General features: G+C 42.1%; 1 protein-coding gene across 44 annotated transcripts in view; it reads right to left on the reverse strand.

Moving 5' to 3' along the window:
- The window catches only part of cacna1ab (calcium channel, voltage-dependent, P/Q type, alpha 1A subunit, b), a 201,562-nt gene that overhangs the window by 74,897 nt on the left and 108,496 nt on the right, over nt 1-18,169 (reverse strand). For 39 of the 44 annotated variants that reach the window (XM_078166425.1, XM_078166423.1, XM_078166417.1 and 36 more), the window contains exons 19-25: nt 14,676-14,829; nt 10,007-10,599; nt 9,069-9,376; nt 8,068-8,200; nt 7,731-7,860; nt 5,105-5,164; nt 2,304-2,410 (exon numbers count right to left, since the gene is read on the reverse strand). In XM_078166425.1, coding sequence (XP_078022551.1) covers nt 2,304-2,410; nt 5,105-5,164; nt 7,731-7,860; nt 8,068-8,200; nt 9,069-9,376; nt 10,007-10,599; nt 14,676-14,829 — 1,485 coding nt within the window. The remainder of the gene's footprint in view (nt 1-2,303; nt 2,411-5,104; nt 5,165-7,730; nt 7,861-8,067; nt 8,201-9,068; nt 9,377-10,006; nt 10,600-14,675; nt 14,830-18,169) is intronic. The other 5 variants (XM_033623514.2, XM_033623513.2, XM_078166409.1 and 2 more) reach the window with 1 other exon arrangement.

The following is an 18,169-nucleotide window of genomic DNA, read 5'->3' on the forward strand; positions in this document are numbered from 1 at the left end:
AAGGGTTAAAGGTGTCTGGGGCGCCCTCACCCCCACGAAATGACCATCAGGGACCTCCAGCCCGGAGGACGGGGGGAAGATGAAGAGGTGGGAGGCAGGGGTGTGGTTGGGTTGGAGGCAGGATGTTGGCTTTAATGGTTGTTGAAGAGGTGGGGTTGAAGGGTGTGTGTGGTGGAGTGTGGAAGGGCAGAAGGCTTAAATATGGACTATAGGGATATATTCAGACAAAGGTGGAGGCTGGGTTTGGGTGGGGATAAAGGCAAGCTAGGGAGCAATGGGTGACACTTGTTCCTAACACACAGCACACAAATTCAAGGAAAGACTGCGTAACAACTTGTCCTGATATAAACTGTCAAGATGTGGTGAGAGAAGCAACTTTGCACCTTTTCTCCTTTTGATTATTAAATTTAATTAAATCAAAATTTAGCAGAAAAGAAGACAGATAAACTGAAAACTGCTTGCTTCTCCAGTTTGCCGAATTCCCCATGTTAATAGCAATGTGCCAGGTGTGGGCACACCCGGCTTTTAAAGGATATGGGAGATGACTCTAAACTCTAAAGGTTGAATTCATGCTATGCCCAAAACACACATATGGTTAACTAAGCGACTAAATACAACCCCTTTGCTCGTTAAACCTTACTTTGCACCCACATTATGCACCATTTAACTAGTTTAATTGGTTGGACACACCCTAAATGCACTTCACAAAGCACTTTAGACCATGTGGTTTAATTTAAATAGGGCCCTTAGTCTTTTTTTCTTCTGAAGAATCGTGTCGTTTTATGATGATAAGAGGGGTGTTCTGGTAGGAAGGACTGGACTGACCATGAGGTATAAATTCTGCATGACCAGCTTGGAGTTGGGGTAAGTTAACAAAATGTAGTCAAAATAGAAAAGCCAATGCATTTTGAAAGAAGTAAAACTTCACTTTGTGTTTGCCAAAGCATAAAGGTTGTCTGGAGAGTTTTTGGAGCACTGAAAATGATTCAATATCCCCTTGTTCACTCTCTTTGCTGTATGTTAGGAATAAAAATGGTGTAAGGGGGACGAGGTAGGGAAATCTAGTAGATGCGCGAAATGTCATGATGATAGGCGAAAAGCTCTTATGAAAGAGGGTGTTGAAAGGTATCTGGAAAGAGGTGAAGGCATCAGCAGGAACCAAAGCTGTGGAGGGCCTGGGGGAAGTGTTGGTAAGCAAAGGTTTGGGGGATTAAAGTGTGGTATTTAGATGCAAGAAAAGAGGAAGGGATGACTCACGGCCTGGTTGGTGCAATTATCAGAGCGGCATGGATTGGGAAATAGGCAACACAAGGGAACAGGAGCAAGGAAGATTGGGAAGATTGGGGAAAAGAAAATGTTGAGAAGGAGCAGGTGGTGGTTTATCATATATTAGGTCAGACAGAAAAGGGGAATGATGTTTGGGATTAGTTTTGAGGTAACTGTTTCAGGCAAGGTTTGGGGTTTGTGGGGAGTGAAAGGTGGGTGAAGAGACAGTGTAACTACACTCTAAAAATTGATTAAGTACTTTAGGGTTCCTCACTATCCAAAAGCTTCAGACACTTATGACAGTACTGTGACACTGGTTTCAAAGGAGTACCTCAGGGTACCCTCTGAGGTTCTCCAACAATTGCAGCATTAAAAAGAGTTAAATGTTATGAGGAGCCCTTTTTGTGTTTTAGAGTGTAGGTGATGATCATCCAGGACATTAGGAAAGGAATTTAGTTAAGGATCATGGCTGGTTGTCCAGATGAAGATGAAGATGAAACGTAGAGAAAGACCTGCTGATATGATGCAGCATGTGATGATGACCAGTGAAGAGATAGATGTGGAAATGGTGAAAGGGTAGACTGCAGAAGGGAGGGACATGAGGATACAATGACAAGACTGCAGAAAAAAGTTTAAGAAAGAAGGAAAGAGAGGACGAGGACGGACAGAAAACAATAAACAAAGAAAAGAACAAGGCTAGAGTAGAGAGAAACAGTGGAAGAAGAACAAAGAAGAACAAGGGAGAATGCATTATAAGAAAAAAGGAGAGTTTAAAGCCACGAAGGAGAAACAGGGACAGAGTGAGAAGACAGAAAGAGCAGATAAAAGAAAGACCAGGACAGGAAGTGATGAATTCTGAAGTACAGCACGCTGAGAAAATAGGAACAAAAGATCAGCATTGCCTGGTGTATCGGACGCACGAGGCTGGGCGACAAGGGTCTTTCTGTGGATGGTGGAATATGTGTGTGTGTGTGTGTGTGTGTGGGTGGGGGTGGTGGTGGTGATGATGAAGAGGAGGGTAGGGGGGGTACACTTACGTGAAGGCGAAGGCCACAAGAGCACCACTAACCACTATAAAGTCCAGAATGTTCCACAAGTCGCGGAAGTAGGAACCCTGGTGGAGAAACAAGCCCAGCACCACCATCTGGAAGACACACAGCAAACTCAGTACAACACACACAGTACAACACACACACACACACACACACACACACACACACTTATACAACACACTTACAGAAACCAGAAGAAAATGCTGACAATGAAAATTTTTGCAAACCTTAAAAGCGCAAACCTTTCAACTGTATCATACCAACATTTCTAACACGACCTAGTATATGAGCTGACTCTGAAGGTGGAGGGAATGGTGGATGGTGTGACACCTAGGGGCCACTGTTTGAGACCAACAAACAACAAAAACGGTTGTTTTTAGTGAGGCATTGCTTTGTTTCCAGTGGCCTTTTAGCCACCAAATATGAGTGGTTTTTAACAACCCGTTGCTGTTTTTCCAGTGGGGATAGTGTCACGAAAAGCGATTGTTTTTACCAAGACATCGCTGTGTTCCCTGCCAATATAGTGCCACAAAAAGCTGTTGTTTTTTACCAAGACGTTCCTGCATTTCCTGCTGGGGGTGTGCCATAAAAAGCGGTTGTTTTTACCAAAACATTTCTGCTTTCCCTGCAGGGATATTGCAACAAAAAGTGATTGTTTTTCTACCAAGACGTAGCTGTGTTTCCTGACGGAATAGTGCCACAAAAAGCTATCGTTTTACAGGGACATTACTGTGTTCCCTGTAAGAATACTGCAAAGAAAAGTGGTTGTTTTTTTACCAGGACGTCACTACATTTCCAGCCAGGATAGTGCCACAAAAAGCAGTTGTTTTTTTATTGAGACATCCCTGCATTTCCTGCCGAGATTGTGCCACCAAAACCAGTGGCCTGTATCACGAAGCAAGATCAACCTTTCCTGGGTTACCCAGACCTATCCTGGGTCGACTAACCCTAACAATGGCAATCAGGATAATCGGTATCACAATGCTGGATATCAACTCGGTAACTCAACCCAGCGTTGCTTTATCAAGAGCCGTGAACGCGCACGCAGCGGACCAATCACAATAATGAGAGAAGCACAGCGTCACTGAGCGTCCTCACAGAGTGCCGTATGTGAGGAAAAAAAGTATTTCTCATGTGAGGATCAGAGATTAATTCTACTAAAATATGAGGAGGAGGAAAGCAACATTACAGAAAAGGCCAACACCGTGGCAGCTGCAGGAGGAGGAAACATGTGTGGCAACGCATAACGGGATGAATAATGTTAATTTTAGTTTAGATTAGTTTATTTGCGCATAATGTTAAAAACAGACAGTATAAAATTTACAAGATTAAAAAAAGAAAAGTGCCGGAGAGGTTAGAAGCCACTAAAAGCTTATCAAAGAAATTCCCCTGTCAAAACATCAATGAAATCACATAATAGAGAAGAAAAAAAAACAGGTCAGGAAAGAAGAAATAGAGGAGGAGAGAGGGAAAAATCAAGACAAAACAAGGTAGCAAATAAAATGATGTGTAGGTTAAATTACTCATCACTGGTTCAAGTAGCTACAGTACCTGTACCTGTACGTCTGACACTGATCACACCCTTGAATCCCATGAAATCAATGCTGCGCAGATGAATTGCGTGTATTACAATTATTGTCTAACATCATTGCGTCTGATAAATTGGTCTTCTCTGTCATAATGTTATATATGCTACAATAAAGCTTAAAGCTGACGCCACAATTAAATCATATCAACACCAAACTGAATAAAGTCATCCTGATATTGAGCTGTGTTTGAAATTAACAGCTGCGCAAAAATATACCTAGTCTCCCTCTTTAAAAAACAAAAAGGAAAATCCCTCAAACACCATGAAGTGTAGACATGATAGGCTACTTTCCACATTTCCAGCAGCAAAGCTGTCAATTAGGACCATTATCTTTAACAGGGATCATTTCCTCCAACAACAAAAACATGTTGGCACTAATTAATGGTGCTATTAAGTGTCCGCAAATGATCAGTTTCTTTCTTATGAAGGGGTGGGATGAAATTTTGACTTCTTTCCACTCCTTTTTGGACAATCTTTTCATTGTCTGTTGTTGTTGCGTTCTTTTCTTTTTTAATGTTCAAAATAAACTTTCAAATCAAAATCAATCAAATGAATTAAACTTCCCGTCATGACTGGGCTGCATTTCTGTCAGCGGAGTCATTTATTTCCGAACAGCTGATTGGCCAGTGGGTGGTGCTTTTTATAGGATCAGATTCAACCCTGAACTTACCCTGCTCCGGAGCAGGATAGCCGTTCAGAGTAAGTTACCATGGTGATCTACCCCGATAAGAACTGAATCGGCTTTGTGAGACGGAAAACCCAGGGTTAACCCTGAAGTTACCTCGCTAAGACATTAATCCTGCTTCGTGATACAGGCCCCAGGTATGCTAAGCCAAAACATGATCTTTTTCTAACCATAGCCGAGTGGTTTTTGTGCCTAAACATAACCATACATTAAATATGGCATCATTAAAAAATAAAGCTACATAATGACTACGAATGCAGCATATCCAAGGTTTGCAGAAAGGTACAATGCCAACATTTTTTCTGGTGATTGGGTTCCTCACAGACACACAACACAAATAAACAAAATACACTCATGGACACAAAACCACAAACATCAATAATAACATAAACAGAAAAAAGAAAGACACGCAAAAAGCACAATCATACAATTATACAAAAGCAAAGGCGTTAAACACACATACACGCATGCACGAACACACACACACACACACACACAGTGATACTTTGTTACCTTGATCAACATTTCAAATGTGAAGACGCCTGTGAAAACGTAGTCAAAATAACGCAGCACCTGCAGAGCCAACAACACCATGAAATATAATTATCATACGAGTGGAGGGAGACAAAGAGAGAAGCAGAAGATGAATCAGTAAAAGAGAAAAAAAGAAGAAACACAGCCGGAGAGATTAACAAAGAGAGAAAGAGGCAAACAATCAGACACCAAGCAGAGCCTAATCCTAATCTTAATCCTGCTTTCAGTTTCTATTTTCAGACTGCCATTTCACTATATCTATTTGTCATATCCAATTTCCTTTTTTAGTCTCTCTCTCATTAATATAAGAATAAAATCATAATTTATTTATCATTTTCTTTTTTGAATTTTCATTTTTCCCGTCTTTTTTTCTGTCTAAAACTATAAAACTACCCTCAGTAAGCATGACCAGTGATGACCACCGTTGACAAAAGGGGTCGACTGAGTAGACTGAGAATTATGGTCACTTTGAAAACCTGCATGCCTGTGCTATGCTGATCCATGGCCTGTTGTCGTTTGCCTAGTCTGGCTCAAGGATAGACTGTGGGTATAAATCAAACGGCAACCTCTGAGGCTGAAAAATGAAGCCAATGGGAAGTGCCAAAAAACTGTAGTTCATCGAATGGCCACTTGAGGCTGGCTCCAAAACAAAGTCATTCCCCATAGACCCCCATGTAAAAATGCCCAACTTTATGGCAAAAATAACCATGTTTACAGCCTTGTGATAAAAATGGCTCCAGTCTCAACAGCTAGTTTCAATACTCATGACAACTGTACGGGTGGTGAATTATTTATATCTCACCTGTTTGCTTTTTATTAAGGCCAAAAGTTACGCATATTTAAGGGCGGGTTCACTTGAGTAACAGGCTGTCTGGAGGCATTGCTACAGTCTTTGAGATCCACCCCTCACTCCTCCACAGCTCCAACCCCCTTGTCCAAATTTGGTCACGTCTGGCTCCACAAAAACAAGTTGGCAAGAGCCAAAAGGCCAGACTCGAAGCTTTAAAACAGGATTCCAAAAACCAGCGGGTGACGTCAAGGTAGCTACATCCATTATTTAATACAGTCTATAGTAATAAAGCCTGTCATTGGATGCCTATCTCAGACAGTAAAATGATTCCTGCATGTTACTATTCTTTAAATCCCTGTTGCTATGTGAAAATTCTCTTATATAGCCAGACCTATCTCCACACTTCTTTTTAGTGCTGCCTATGAAACGACAACAACCTCTGAGCTGGCACCTTACACATTAAAAGGTCTTTTAATATCTGTATCTCAATTCAGGGGCTGAAGCCTTTGGAGGACGCTGCCTTCTTGGTCTACGTCAGCCATGTCCTTTGAAGACCATCAGACAAACTGAACGGTCTCTGAAATCCGACAGTCTGGTCTGCGGAGGATTTCCTGGTTGCATCACCAGTTGTTCTCACACCGACCTGTTGGCGCTCCTGTTCCTAAACAATTAGCTACCCTTGACAAAAGAAGGAGTAAGCTAGTAAGTTAGTTAGCCCTAAATCATGGACCCAGAGATTGTTATTAATACTTGAGGAGATGATTCACGGCTGGAGACACCGCCATTTGATATATTTCAGGCTGATGGACTGTTTTCAGGTAAACATACGCTGTGGGATTTTAGCTAATAGTAATGTTAAGAACAGTTAGCCAATAGCTAGTTAATAACTGTTTGTTAACTTGACATATACTCGTCACTGGCGAGCAATGCATCTTGGGACAGGCTGGGCCACGAAGGATTCATCTGTTGCATCCTCCAAATTCTGCAGAAGGAGGCTGCAATTCTCAGCCGCATTTGAAGGAGCCTTCGAAATGGGACAGCCTTGGTCGCGCTGATGTGACGCAATCTTCAAATGCAGCCTTGAACTGAGACACAGCTAATGTTTTATGTATTCTGATTGGTTTATAGAAACACAAACAACCCAGAGCTTTTTTTTTACCCTTAGTATGGAATTATGATGTGCTCAGCACTGGCTCTATTTGAGATAGGTCTGGATATGTGAGACTATAGTTTGCCTTCATCTTGTGAAAAAACTTTTTTCTGGCATAGGTCACTCAGGTCATGTCCCAAAACAGGTGGTTTTCATATATCATCCAGCATGAAGCCGAGGAACTGCCAAATGATGCCATCTGTGATGCCATAAAAAAAGAAAATACTGTGAAAATGCCTTTGATTACTAACAGACACGTTCTCTCGAAAATATATGTTTAAAATGTGAGGCTGCCATACATACTGCAAAACTTATTATATATCCTGTATAACTGGCAGTTTTAACACTTATTTTAATCATAAAGATGATATCCTGATCATTTTCAAATATGCTGTTGTATAACCAGAACCAGAATCCTGCCCAGCCTTAGAGCAAGATTAAAAAAACTGTCATTGTCATTATTACCATTACGAACCCCTCACTAATGTGATCCCATGTGAAACTCATCAAAGCTAATTTTACTTTAAGAATTCTACACCAACCTCTGTACAAGAGAAATTAGTTTTTCTCATCTTTGTATCCTTCAGAGACATTTTATTTTTAAAAGGCTGTAGACGCACACACATTCACAGACGGACAGAGACACACACAGAGCAATGTCTCACATTGTTTCGCGGTGACTCAGGCCAGACGGGGTCCTCTGCGGCGAGGGCGATGCTGCTCATAGCGATGACAGACAGGATGCTGAACTCAAAATACTTCAGAGTCAGGATGTAGTGACAGCACTTTCGAAACCTGGTGCAAACACACAGACGCATTCACGTGTTGACACAAAAAAATAAGCACACAAAACAAACTGTTTAAATATTTCTAGGCCCAGAGAGAAGAATGTTCATATTCAGTAACTTTTCCATCACAAGACAATGTTTTACAACAGTGTTTGGCCAAGTTTGAACACACACACACACACACACACACACACACACACACATAAATACTCACGGGTTTGTGGTGGACATTATGAAGCAGGAGCTATAGGGAGGCATAGGTTTGGGGCCGTCTTCATCTCCTCCCTCGTCTTCCTCCTCCTTCTTCTCTTCATTCTTTTTCTGGTCAGTGTTGGCATTCTTGTTCACTGAACAAAACAATGCGAGAGAACAGAGGCAGACAGACAGATAGACAGACGGACAGACAGACAGATGGAAAGAGGTCAGCTTCACCAGATAGCAAGACAGTGAACACATGAAACACATCCTCCAGCATTGTTTCAAGAAGAGAACTGAATGAGACTGGATTTACACCAGTGTCAGCCAGTAAAGCAGTGTTTTTTAAAGGGGCCACCCCACTGATTTTACTACTTTTATTTTACTGATTTCACTTGCCAAAGTTAATTTACTCTTCATGGGGAGCACTGCTCAGTGTGTGAATACAGTTGTGACGTCTGCTGCGGAGCAGCTTTGTCAAGTCAGGAAATTACTCAAGTGACACTGCCCATGTATCTTTGAAAGATGTGGACATAGAGCTGGGTGATATGGCCTCAAAAATAATATCGCAATATTTTTAGGCCATATCGTGATTAGAGCTGCCTAATAAAGTCATTTTATCCCCATTCATGTTAGCAGAGCGCTAAAACAGAAGCTAAGCCAACGATGCGGAAGATCCAGGTAATTTTACATCCGGGAAGTCAAACTTTTTTGGTTTCATGTGTCACTACGCAACTTTCATAGGAATGAACAGGGACCTGACTCCAATGCTGTATTCAGCATGCACAAATCATGTAACGATCGCAGTGAGAAGTAAAGCCAAAGTGTTGGGACAAGACCTTACTCTCAGAGCACCATACCTCTGCCCAACATGATGCATATTGAGAGGAGTTCTGGTCATTAACTGTGCATAGCCAATCCTCTACTTTCACAATATCAAAGGCTTTGTGACGCACTTCAAACGTTTATATACCTACGTATACCCTGCTTTACACATGACTGATCCTCCCAGATGCTCACCTTGCAGGATGGCGTTGGTGGAGGGGTAGGGGTAGACGGGTGGCATGTCTATCTTTGTGTACTCAGGTTTGGCCATGCTGGTCAGGATCAGGCTGTCCATGCTGTGGAGCAGGGTGTGGGTGTCTGCGTCACGGCAGTTCAGCAGGTTGTTGACGTGGTCAGGATGGTCAGGGTGATCTGGTGGGAGGGCGTAAGGGTGTTCATGGGCACTGGCCAGCTTGCTGTTGTTGCGGAAGTTGTCAAGGTCCTCGTTGTACTGCTGTATGGGGCGAGTGGTGGAGAGGCTGGGCCCAGTGCTGTGGTGCTCCCTGATGAGGGACGGTGGGGAGGGATGGAGAGAAAAAATGAATCAAAGGGCAGAAGAGAAGAACAAAGATTAAGGATTAGATGATGGAGAGAGCATTTTATCTAGAACCGACACATACAAAAAACACTGTTTAAGTATTGATTAATTCACATAGACAGTATCTCACATTTCTGGATCACCTGGCACATCATACCTATCACCTGACTCAGGCTTGGTATTGGTACTCAATACTTTTGAGGCATCAACTGAAATAACCCAGCACCAAGTGGTATCAAAACTTCTCTGGCCGAATGGGTACTTGCATTAAATCCCTTTTGTACCTTGATCTAGAAAAAACTGCTAACTTGTATGGTTTTGCTCACAGCCAATCACCGCAAGTGTTCTTCCATTTAAGGCAGCATGTAATTGCCCCACTACCACAACAGCTAGAATCCATACAATTGGTGGTGTGGTGTGGTGAAGTCGAGCACAATGTATTTGGCAGAGCGGGCAGTTCAGTGTGCCGAGATGCCACCAAGACGTCAGGTCACTTCCTCTTTTCTTAGAGATAAACTTAAGTGCCTTTTTAAACACTTGTCAGGTTGTAATTTAAGACATACACACAGAGAAAATAAACCCTTGTTTCACTCACTTTCTGGTGCGATGTCCTCTGCTCCTCTCCTGGTTGCCGTGGCGATGCCTTCTCGTCTTCCGTCCTTCCCCTTCCTCGCCTTTCTCCCCCTCTCCCTCTGTTCCCCTGGATCTGTGTCTCCTGCCTTCCTCCCCCTCCCTGGCTGCTCTGCGGTGCTGCCGGGATCTTCTGTGTTCGTTGTTCCCCTCAACCCCCTCGCTATGGTGGGGAGACACGCTGCGAGCCTCCCTGCATTCCCTGTTCCTGCACCGGTGGCTCCTGTGGCTCCTGTGGCTGTGCCTCTCCTCCCCCTGTTGGCCTTCTACATTGCCCAGGGACGTGCAGCTGAAGCCGTGCTCCATGCGGGTCTCAGCCGGTTGACCTGTCTCTCCATTGTCCGGCCCAACAACTTTCTGATGATGGTGGTGGTAGTGATAGTGGTGGGCGGCTCTGCGGTAGTGGTCCATATCCTGACGCCGGTACTCCTGCTCCAGAGGCACCTCCCCAGGTTGGGTCTTGTTGGTGTTGTTGTTGCGGTTGTCCTGGGGGTTGACCACCAGTGGCCGGTCCAGGTGGGTCTTCATATCACCACGTCCTTTTCGTGGGTAGGACATCTGGATTTGGGTAATAGGTAGCAGATAGGATGGGTGGGTGCTGCTAAAACTTCAGATACATCTTAAAGGCTACCACCCAAAATCACAAAAAGATATATTTTCTTACTTACCTCTAGTGTTACCATGTCATGCATATAAATTTAGGTTGAATTTGTTTCTGGTTTTGAGACATTGGCCTCTAAAGCCTCTGCTGCTGCACAAATACATGGGAGTTGAAGGAAATTTAATTTGTGGCGCTCAAAGTATTTAAAAAATTTTTTACCGTTCACCATCTCATCTCTGAATTATCCACTGTAACACGACATTGTTTATGTTTCTAATAAAACTAAAAAAACTCTTTGAGCACCATGTATAAATTTCGACTGACCTTCATTCTACTGAGGTGGCAGCAGAAATTTCAGAGACTGCAAATGTCCAAACCTGAGCATATGAAACTTAACTGTACGGTAACTGCAATATATTTCTTGATGATTTTGGTGAACTGACCCTTAAAAGCTAGTATTGATTGGTGGAAAATGTAACACCAACTCCGCATTCAAATAAACTGCTATGAGGCTGAGCCATGTAGCTATAGATTTGGATGTTTCTTGTTAGCAATTTCAGCTTTAAAGGGTTAGGTCAGATTTTTTTAAGTGGGGCGTATGGGGTACTTATCCATAGACAATATATTACATATGATAGATGTCAGTCGGCATGCCCCCAGTTAGGAGAAGCAGGCTGGAGTCCGACATGGAAGCTAAGCAATGCACTGCTGTGGAGTGGTTAGCAACAAAATGTTTTTTAGCTATGTAAAAAAAGTCCAACCTAAAAAAATCAATATAAGTTCAATTGTATGCTATATTTGGAATATTTTCACTGCTTTACCTGAATGTCAGACAGTGATTTCTAACTGTAATATGAGGCCGTTACATCAGCCTTATATGACCCTTATATGAAGCCAGACTCCATTGAGAAAAACAGTGATTTAACAGTACTGAACACAGGAGCTGCCACTGCCTCAAACAGTCATTTTGTTTGTGTCATTATGTGACTTTGGCATATAAAAGGGTTAGTCTGGATCCCCCAAAGTCACACAATAACACAAACTAACTGATGGAAGCAGTGGTAGATCAGCAGCTCTGGTGTTCAGCGAGGTAAAATTACTGTTTTTCTCAATGGAGACTGGTGGTTTTGACGAGAGCATAGATGGAGGAACTTAAGCCGTTAACAGCTTCCCCATTGGAACAGGCTGGCTAGCACGTAGGACTCTAGCCTTCTTTTTCAAACCGGGGGTTTGCCGACTGACATCTACCTTAAGTAATACACTGACTATTGTTAAGTACCCCATATGATCCCACATGAAATTTTAACTTTACCTTTAATTCATTTTTTTGCCCAGAATATCCAATCATTCACTAACCGTCAGCTGTATACATTTCTTTTTTTTCTCTTTAGATCAGCCAGTTTCAGAGATGATGAGTACACAGTTTAAGTAAAGGCGGTTTGTGAGATGGCAGGAATATTTGGATGAAGCCCTAATGTAAAGGTGGACTACAATGCGTAGGTATAATATTTACTTTGGTTATACATTTTAAATCTGTTAGAACCACTGATTGATCAACAAAGCAATTTAAGAAATGCATATTTTTAAACCATATATCTCGAACAATGACTGTCGTTCATATTAGTATCTCTGTAGCCCGGTTGTAACAGCAGAGCAGAGGCTCATCAAAGTCAGCAAAATATTTAACTATTGCATTTACATGGTCATTAGGTTGCAGTAGCAGTTTACTTCAACACTGGCACAAAGCACACAGTGCAGGCCAGCTATGACCTTCATTCAAGAAGCTTATACTTAACATATACAGTATCTCAGTTTACCCAGAATAAACCCATAATTTGCAACACTTGCACAAATTTCCCACCAACCCAGTTCCCTCCCCTGAGCCACAGATATACACAGTTCCCCATTTTTGGCTCCACATGAACAATTTAAAATCAAAATTGTCATGTTTTTTTTCCAGAGCCACAAAATGGCAAACAGCTCCAGCTGTGAATACGCAGTTTGCCGAGCCATATCCAGTCGACTCCTGATCATCTTTGTGATTTCTTTGTTTTGAAGTGCGTTACACTTTGCCCCGCTCCAATTTTCTGAGTCCGCTGCCTTCTTTGGGTACAGCGCTGGATTTCTCTGCATGCCCCACTTTAATAATGCATCGCTCCCAAGCATGCAGCTTCAAGCCGTCCCATATAGCAGCGGCTAGCGCAATAATAACACTCTTTTACAGGCTTAAAGGGACATTACACCCTGTAATCAGAACTTCTGTGTAGTGCAGCATGACCCAGAATACACAGTGGTTAAAAAGCAGGTCAGGCCCTTCAGTGTTTCCACTGTAGATCACAACACATTACACACAGATGAACTGAAATGTAATGGCATTAAAGAGGAGTGATCTAACACCAGGCTGAAAAGCCATGTTCAACTACTCTTATTAGTTGAAACTTTCAAGTCTGTTTCATCTCTGTCCACACCCAGCATCGCCCCCGGATGTGGTTGGTAATGTCACGGTGCACTTACACACCCTGGAGTACTTCTGCATCATTGCAGCAATGTGAGAAGTTGGAGGTCAGCATACACAAGATTTCCATCTGATGTTTAATTGCTCTTTGTAAACAGATTTTTTCAAATGATGTGATGTCAACTGTTAAAATTAATCAGTTAACCACTGAGAATATTTATGACCAGTTACACATCAGTCCAGGTTGATTTTGCTACTCTTCAGTTTACTGTGGGTGTGGCGTGGTGGAAGCAAGCAGTTATTCAGCGATTACTGCTAGTAATGCTATCTTGACCCAACAGTGCTGCTTTGGAAACATCATGCCCACCCTCCAGTCTCTCCCCAGGTTGCCCTGAGCAGCTCAAAATTGAGCCGTATACCCCCTTTAGCATTGTTACCTATCCCTGTTAGCTGGCATGGCTAGTGGCGCTAACATACAGTGATTTAACAATACTAAAGGGGTTTTGTGGCTCAAAATGAAGGCACTTACTCACTACTTGCCTGGTAGAGGAGACTGGAGGGTGGCCACAATGTTTCTGCAGCAATGATGTCCTGTGGCGCCCTTAGCTAGCTAGCTCCCACCAGATCAGATGGTTCTAAGTGCAGAGCAGCCATGGCTAACATTTGCTGACCAGTGTAGACCAGAGGGTGGGCAGTAAGCCCCCGCTTTGGAAAGCAGAGGTAAATGGTAAACAAACATGGCACCACAGCGGTAAGATAAGACAACACGTTTACATGTCGTTTTCTATTATGTTATCTGACATTTATCCTAACGATATGAGGCGGTCTTTGTGGAAAAAAAGCTTGTTTAGTGGACTAACTTTGCACTTGAAGTATGCCCGTTCACTTACGTTTTAACAGGTCTGACGCTACTATGCGCCCCGGCTGTATCTAGGCTAACGGCTAACATGCTAATAATTATTTCTATGTCACTAGTCACTTGAAACAAATTTAGGACGATAGGAGACAGGTTGAAATAAATTGAAATTTCCCTTTAATGTGTGTCTGCTATCAAAAGCAAAATTAACCAAAACTGACATCCCAAGATGGTTCACAACGACATAGCAAAGCAGTGGTAACATGGCAAGTGACCAGTTTTCTAATACAGGCCTGTGAAAAGTATCTTTAGAAAAGCAGAGAAATGCATTACAATGACTGGTCCCCTGCCATGTTGATAGGAGCTTTCTTACAATGATACTTGAATGTCACTGTCAATACCATTTATTATGGGCCACATGTTTAGGTTATTTTTTGGACTCAAATGGCAAGAAATCAGAATTTCCTGATTTTTGATCTCACATGTGTATCCATTTTTCAGTTTGATACTTTTCAGTTGACATCCAAGGGTCGTTCATGCGCTGAGAAAGTTGGGTGAAATGATCTGAGCCCGACCTGAACATGGATGATAATGTCCCTTTAAGTGGTTCAAATATTCATATCACTCTGCACACATTACAACAAATATCCACCATATATATCAGGAGTAGACTGCATATATATGTGTATATGTGTGTCTTTTTTAGGGGCGGGAATCCTCACCTCCTCCCCTTCACCTCCCACCTTCCAATCATCCTGCTCTAGCTCGTTGTAGAGCGCCTCACGACTCGTCATCAGGTTCTGTCTGCGGATTTCACTCGTTCTCTGCTCCCACACTGACTTGTTGCCCTTGGTGTGGTTCTTCTGCTGCTCCTTACTGTTGGGGGTCATTGGTAAGGGCAAGAGGAAGAGGAAAAAGGGATAGAGGGTAGATGTTGAAGAAGGGGAAAGGGGTTGATGGTGATGGCGTACAGCGGAAAGAAGGCAGAAGAAGAGCACATTAAGGAGGGTGAGATAAACAGAAGGAAGTATTTCAAATTTTAATATGGAACTTTAAAATCCCTGCAGGAAATTAGCAGCCACAGGAAGCTGAACCTTGGAATACTACAACCACAAAGTGACCATTTATGTTACAACGATGCCTTACCTAGAATTTGTGAAGAAAACTGTTTTTCTCACATGCCTTCATGTTGAACTCAAATGCATGTGCCTGGGCACACTCAGGGTGCACTACTCGTAGGTGGAAGTGCTTTATATTTAGTGAAAATTCATATGTTTGGAAAGCTCTGAGCATACGACTGGATAAAGGAGACTTGGATTATATTGAACAGGTTGTGTGAGAGTTTGTAAAGGATGGTTTAATATAGTTGTGCTGTTGTTACGTGTGGACCCTGTTTGTGTTTACTTAAATTTATTTTGGATTGTCCGTTCATTGTGGAGGTGTGTGAGAAAACAAAGTTTATAGGTGAACATTCTTTTAAAAAGAACAGAAAGAACTTCAGAACAAAAATGAATAAACCAAATGTGGCTATAAAAGTACACTCAAGCTAAAGTTTCAACACGAGGCCATTTAACAGTAAGTACGATGTGTGAATGAAGAAAACAGGAACTGAGAAATTGAACAATGATATCCACAGAGCTCCAGTCTCACTAGCAGTGCACAAAACATGCAGTGTTTTCACATTGAATATGAATTACACCGTCCCCTAATTAAAAGTGTTTGTAAGTTCAGGATGATATGTTTTATTTTTCTTCCAGAAATTACATTTGGAAAAGAAGGATCCAGCTTATATCAGTGGACTATATATTTACACATATATCAATAATCTACCCCCTTTGATATATTTTTCAGCCAAGAACCCCCTGACCAATGCAAATTTTCTTGGTAGACACACATAGTAAAGAAATGTAAATGTGAATGTTATTGTGTTTCTTGCAGCAGTTGCAATGAAGATAGAATAAAGAAATATAGTTTAAAGAACTTACATTTACTTTTTTTATTAAACTAAAGTATAATTCTTTTAGGAATTATGCATCAATGATATTTTCTAAATAAAAATGAACCTCATGTACCCCCTGTAGTACTCCACAGTACCCCTAGGGGTAGCAGTACCTATTTGGGAAAACTGATTTGAGGGAACTGGAAATTGCGCCTCCAGGTTGTCCCAGTGGCCAATGGTGGTACTGCATTAAAAAAATTTCCCTGCAACCCAACAATCTTTTTTTCCATAAGCCACCATTATATAAGAATTTTCTGTACCACTGTTGAAAAGATGCCCCCTTTATGAAGTATACACCATCAAACCATGGAGGTTTTTATATCTGCAAAAACTTCTTAGAGATCAATTAATTCTATGGGCTGAACAGGCAGGGCAAAGGGGAGAAACACTAATGTGCACGTGCGTGTGCCATACAATGTGGAAGCAAACCAGAATGTGAGAAAACTTTTAACTTATGTGCTGTGTGAACAAATTTCAATCAAACAATCAGAGGTCATGTTGGAGTCCATTTTAACTCCAGCAGTGTTCTGTTGCCGTCTGAGGCAAATTGTGGTTTGTGATACTGGCATTTAAATAATATTGAATTGAACTGAATTGAACTGAATTGGGCGGCACGGTTGTGTAGTGGTTAGCACTGTCGCCTCACAGCAAGAGGGTTTGCATGTTCTGCCTGTGTCAGCGTGGGTTTTCTCCAGGTACTCCAGCTTCCTCCCACAGTCCAAAGACATGCAGGTTAACTGGTGACTCTAAATTGTCCGTAGGTGTGAATGTGAGTGTGAATGGTTGTCTGTCTCTATGTGTCAGCCCTGTGATGGTCTGGTGACGTGTCCAGGATGTACACTGCCTCTCGCCCAATGTCAGCTGGGATAGGCTCCAGCCCCCTGCGATCCTGAAGAGGATGAGCGGTTATGAAAATGGATGGATGAATTGAATTGAATTGAATTGAATTGAATCGTTCAGCTATTGTTTCACCACAACCAAGAAGCAACCTCCAAGGCTGAAAAAACCCCAACAACGCTTAAGTGCCTAAAACTGCAGTTCTTTAAACAGCCACTTGAGGCTGGCTCCAGAGGCAAGTCAGTCCCCATAGACTCCCATATTATAATGCCCAACTGTACAGCAGAAATAAACATGTTTACAGCCTAGCACAAAAAACGGTTCTATAGCTAATTTCAACATTCATGACAACTGGACAGGGGGTACATTTTTTTATATAACTCACCTTGCCACATTTTTAAGGCTTAAATTTACTCATATTTTATTTAGATTTACTCATATTTAAGGGTGGAGCCACTTTAAGTCAGATCCACCCTTCACTCCTCCACAGCTCCATCATCTGGTTCACATATGGAAACTTCTGGCTCTATAAAAACAAGATGGCGACTGCCAAAATGCCAGACTTGGGGCTTCAAATTGGCAGTCAACAATTGGTGATGTAACGTAGCTACATCTATTATTTTATATTGTCTATAGTCGCATTGGAGAGATTTATCTACAAAAGAACAGAAACATGTGGAATGCATCTTTTGATAAGTCAGACTGGGGACGGAGTCTGTCAAGAAGCCATGAAGAAATGAACCATCTTCAAATGTTTTAGAAGATGATGAGCCAAAAGTATAAAGTCAGAATGATAAATGTTCACAGATCTTTTAACTAGTTCCAAAATCAACTGATGCCAAGCTCTTGACGAAGAGTTTGGTGTTTGGAGGGTCACTATGTTGAGTTCAGTGATTGAAAGGAAGCTAATGAGCTCATTTCCAGGCTTAAAAACACACTAGCTAGATTCTTTGACTTACAGAAATCTTTCACACCCATGTTACAGTAAATGAGTGACAAGTTAGTATCTAATTGACAAGCAAAACTGTAGCACAAAACCACCAGCTTCTAATCTTGCCATCAAAGGCTCGCTGCAGCGACTGAAGAGTCCGGTGACTTCTAAAGGAGCAGCAGGGTTTTTGTGAGCATCATTTTTGAAGTGTCCTATTGTCAGCGTTTCTGCTGCCAGGAGCAGATTTTACAGACTGTCCGCCTCTCGCTCTTCTTCACTTCACAAAGCCCTGAATCTGTTCCTTTCACTCTCAGAACAATCGCTTAATCATATTTTAGAGGATGAGAATGCGGGGAGAGTGTGATGGTGGGTGTTTGTGTATGTGTGTGTGTGAGTGTGTGCAACGTGTACATGAATGCCTGCCAATCAGAAATGTTAGGGGAGACAGA

Source organism: Epinephelus lanceolatus, chromosome 3 (genome assembly GCF_041903045.1).
Source record: "Epinephelus lanceolatus isolate andai-2023 chromosome 3, ASM4190304v1, whole genome shotgun sequence".
NCBI classification, from domain to species: Eukaryota; Metazoa; Chordata; class Actinopteri; order Perciformes; family Serranidae; genus Epinephelus; species Epinephelus lanceolatus.